The sequence below is a fragment of the Grammomys surdaster genome, unplaced genomic scaffold, assembly GCF_004785775.1.
Source record: "Grammomys surdaster isolate TR1022 unplaced genomic scaffold, NIH_TR_1.0 117389, whole genome shotgun sequence".
In the NCBI taxonomy this organism is placed as follows: Eukaryota; Metazoa; Chordata; class Mammalia; order Rodentia; family Muridae; genus Grammomys; species Grammomys surdaster.
In genome coordinates, this window is record NW_021614205.1 from 1 (window position 1) to 4,216 (window position 4,216).

A 4,216-nucleotide genomic window follows, 5' to 3' on the forward strand; every position below is an offset into this window, starting at 1 on the left:
TGGCAAGACAGAGGCTACTGAGGGAGGAGGCCTTGGCCATTTCTGCTCTCAAGAACCTGCCCAATATTCTGTTCCCAGTGATGTTTGAGGAGGCCTTCATTAATGGACATACAAAGGTCTTGACAGCCATGATACCTGTGTGGCCCTACCTATACCTTTCTGTAGGAATGATGATAAAAAACCTCAACTTGGAGACTTTGAAGGCTGTGCTTGAGGGACTAGATATACTGATTGCACAAAAGGTTCGCTCCAGGTAGGGAAGATTTTCTGGGGTTGGAGCAAGGTTCTTTGAGTGATGAGGAGAAACTAGGGACACAGAATATTTGGCCAACTGTGGATCAGAGGTTTCTGATCATCAATTGTTTCTTCTACCCACAATCTAGTCTGTTCTCTTCTGAATGTAGAGGCTGAGAAAGGTGTAGAGGATTGGACTTAGTCTCAACTCTCTGGACAAATAATAAATAATGCAGAAGAGAGAAAAGAATAGACACACCCAAAAGGGGTGGGTCTTTTCCTGCATCCCTCAAGGTACAAGTGAAATGACAGTGGGATTAAGGAGCTTTGCATGAAGGGAAGTAAGAATGGGCTAAAGATGCCTGTCTTGAAAAGAATGGGGTTGATTCACTGAGCATGAGTCTCAGGGCTTGATTCTAGACACAGGAAAACAAAGTTTTGAACCAAACAGCTTAAATGTAATATGTAGAGTAGAATCAGACTATCAAATGTGTCTTCTTTTACCTTATGAGATTTATACTCATTTCTCCCACAGTAGGTGCAAGCTCAGAGAGATCATTTGGAGGAATGAATATCATATGTTTGGCATACGCACTCCATCCTATGAAGAATTACCAAGATTCATGACACAGAAACAGCCAGTGCAGAATAATCCTGGCTGTGGGGTGAAGAAAGAATTGAAGGTAACAACACAACTCGTACTCATGGAGGGCAGACTTGATGAATCTGCCACATACTTGTTGCAGTGGGCCCAGCAGAGAAAAGATTCCATTCATCTGTGCTGTAGAAAGCTAAATATTCAGGGCTTAACCAAAGCCACAGTCATAAAAATCTTCAACTTTTTACATGCAGACTGTGTACAAGATCTGCAGCTACTTTGTCTTCCTATAGAAGATTTGGCTTTTCTTAATCCCTACCTGAGTCAGATGAACAATCTTCTCAATCTCAATCTATGTCACATCACAGATATCGTAAGTGATTCTGAAATTTCTCAACTTCCCACATTCCAGTGTTTGAAGAGTATCTTTGTAAAGGATGTGTCCTTTACATATGGCAACCTGAAGGAATTCCTCAGGTAAGGAAGGGTCAAGTATTAGACCATAGAAAACACGTCTCTTTTCTTTTGCCTTGGTTTTGATGTGGTTTGTTTTATTTTGTTTCCCTTCGTTTCATTTCGTTTTGCAAGCTATGGAAGCTTTTATGGTCTGGCAAACGTAAACCTATCACAATTAGAGAGATAGCCTATCGAGGCAATGCACCCTGTGCTAATATCTGTATGACCAGGCACAAGCAACCTCTTATTGCCTATGTGTAAAAACTTTTGAGTTCAGAAACAGATTGAGAAGATGAGAAATATGGGACAATGGTTTTCAAGGTGAAGACAGGATCATGGAACTTGGAGAAACAAAACCTCATAGAACTCTTAAAAACAGTTCTAGGAAGTTGTTGAATTTTGTTTAGGGTAGTTAGTCCTTCTTACATATTCCATGTTGCCCTGATATATCCATTGTTGTGGTTTTCTATCAAGTGCTGAATCATGATTATGGTGATATCTTAAAGACCCAGACTAGAATATTGTGAGGTATGTGTTCAGAAAACAAAAGGCTCTGTCCTGAGGGTTGTTCTAAGTATGCATTCAGAATGAGTTTGGGAGAAATGTCATCTACATAGCTGCCAATTCTATGAACACTCTTCAACACCATTTGACAGAAAACAATAATGTGTTCTCTCCTCAGGTGCCTGAAGAAACCCTTGGATTCACTTAGCATTATTAACTGTAACCTCTCACAATCAGACTTGGATTTTCTACCCTATTGCCTAAATATTTTTGAGCTAAAATCGCTAAACCTTTCTTATATTAATTTATGTTATTTACACCTTGAGCCTCTCAGGTTTTTCCTTGAAAGAGTTGGACATAGCCTGGAATACCTGGAATTAGTGGGATGTGGTATACAGGACTCTCAGTTCAGTACCCTGCTCCCTGCCATAAGCCAATGTTTCCACCTCAGAGATGTCAGTTTCTGTGATAATGACTTTTCTCTGCTTTTCCTGAAAGAACTTCTACACCACACAGCCCAGCTGAGCCAGCTAGAAAGTGAGAGATACCCTGCCCCTCTGGAGTGTTATGAAAGGGGTGTAATACTTTCACACAGATTAAAAAACTTTTGTCCTGAGCTCCTGGACATACTCAGGGCCAAAAGAAAGCCCAAGGAGGTCACCTTTGAAACAACCCAATGTTCTAAGTGCAGTAGGTACTACATTTATGATCTGGTAACCCAAAGTTGCTTTTTTGAAATTTCTTAACTACTGTTAAGGTTGATTGTGGAAGACAGAAATGGAAACTGAGTATTGGAGATTGCTAAAATCCTAAGTGAATGTCCACTGCTGAATGGAGCATGGAAATGTCAATAGCCTATAGGGCTGAAACACACTGGAAAGGCAAGATCTTCCTCTGAGCTGGTAAATGATTGTAGCATCTACTGATATTATCAAGCACTTTTTTCTTCTCTAGGATTATTATAGTTTGTGTGTATTTTAATAGAGGCACCTTTCCATGAGGAAATTGCCTCCCTTTTGATGTATACAATAAATATTTTGATATTTAATAACTATTTTGTGTTGCTGGTATGTCCCTATCAGAGCACAGAACATAATCATTCATAGCTTTTCTGTACCTGTGTCTAGTTTCTTAATTCCTCATCACCATAGTTAGCTCAATCTCAGATTTGTGCAGCTCCTTACATCTCAGGAACAGGTCTCAAAAATGGGACCCAAAGCACAGAGCTTGATAAACTGCTCAAAGTTTTGGAAAGAAATTAGTATGTAGTACACTCAGACCACAACAACTGAGTTAGTTATGGAGAACAATGGGATGCAAGCATGAAAAATGAGGACCAAAGCAGGCACATTTTAGTTAGTATGAACTTGTATTTAACCTCTGCTGAAAGACTATTTGCAACAAATGAACCGTCAGAGACCTGATATCAAAGTGAGAAGAACATGATTTTACCTTAAGCCTTAATCTAGTTCTTCATACTTCCAGAACAGTTTTTATGTTTTCTAAGAAAACTTCCCTCCTGAGGCAGAGAACTATGTCCTAACACTATGCCCTGGTTCCCTGTGACAGGTGCTTGTGGGGGACTCCCAACTTTCATGTGTAGTGCAACTTATTTAAGATAGTGAGATGACTCACTATAGGCTGAGGGGAAGAGGATGTTCTCTATGGAATTTCTCACAGTCTCCTTAAATTCTATAGTTCATTTCGTTAATATCCAGGCTGGCCACTGACTCTGGACCTAATGTCCTGGTGCTCTGCCTCACTTGATTTTTATGGGTCTAATTTTCCACTATAGAGCCCCCTAGAAAGATAAGATTAAATACTTTTACCTCCATGCCAGGTTATTTTCTTTAAAGAAAAAAGTACCAGGTTGCTCTTTTGAGATTCTATGAATAGCCTAAGACAATTTAAACCCATGAGTTTTTTGGAGGGATGCCCATACAGAATGAACGATGTTTCTGGCTGGTGTTAGGAATGAATCATGTTGGTATCCTCAGAGTCAGCCTAAGATTCCCTAAGAACAAGTTCTCAGCACAGAGAAGACCTATGTGCCCCAGAGGGACAAAGGTTAAGGGGAAAAGGACAATGATAAAAGATAGAAATGGAAGGGAAAAAGGGAGAGGGTAATGTACTGTTTGTCCCTGGAGGACAGGGCAGGAGCAAAGAACTGACTCAAGATAAAGAAGAGACAGAATGGCTAGCCTATAAGAAGAAGGTTTGTTATAATGTTAAAAGGTAACCTCCACGTGAGAATGAGGCATTTAATTTTAATTGGGCTTCATAATTATGTAAGGCAAATGATTTTAGAGCTGGGCCCTGGCAGGCAGCCTCAAGAAGAGGAAGCCTCCATAAAAAGAAATGGACTATGGGGAATACATTTCAAAATGTAAACTAATGATTTCATGCAAGGCACAGTGTTGAGGA

At 40.0% G+C, this 4,216-nt stretch overlaps 1 protein-coding gene across 1 annotated transcript; it reads left to right on the forward strand.

The window, feature by feature from the left end:
• Window positions 1-8: 8 nt before the first annotated feature.
• LOC114635759 (oogenesin-3-like) lies at window positions 9-2,538 on the forward strand (the record flags this gene model as incomplete). The annotated part of the gene is made up of 3 exons (XM_028784198.1): window positions 9-253; window positions 770-1,309; window positions 1,971-2,538. Coding segments are annotated over 3 exons (1,353 nt in total), but the record flags the coding sequence as incomplete, so codon positions are not given.
• Between the last annotated feature and the right edge of the window lie 1,678 nt (window positions 2,539-4,216).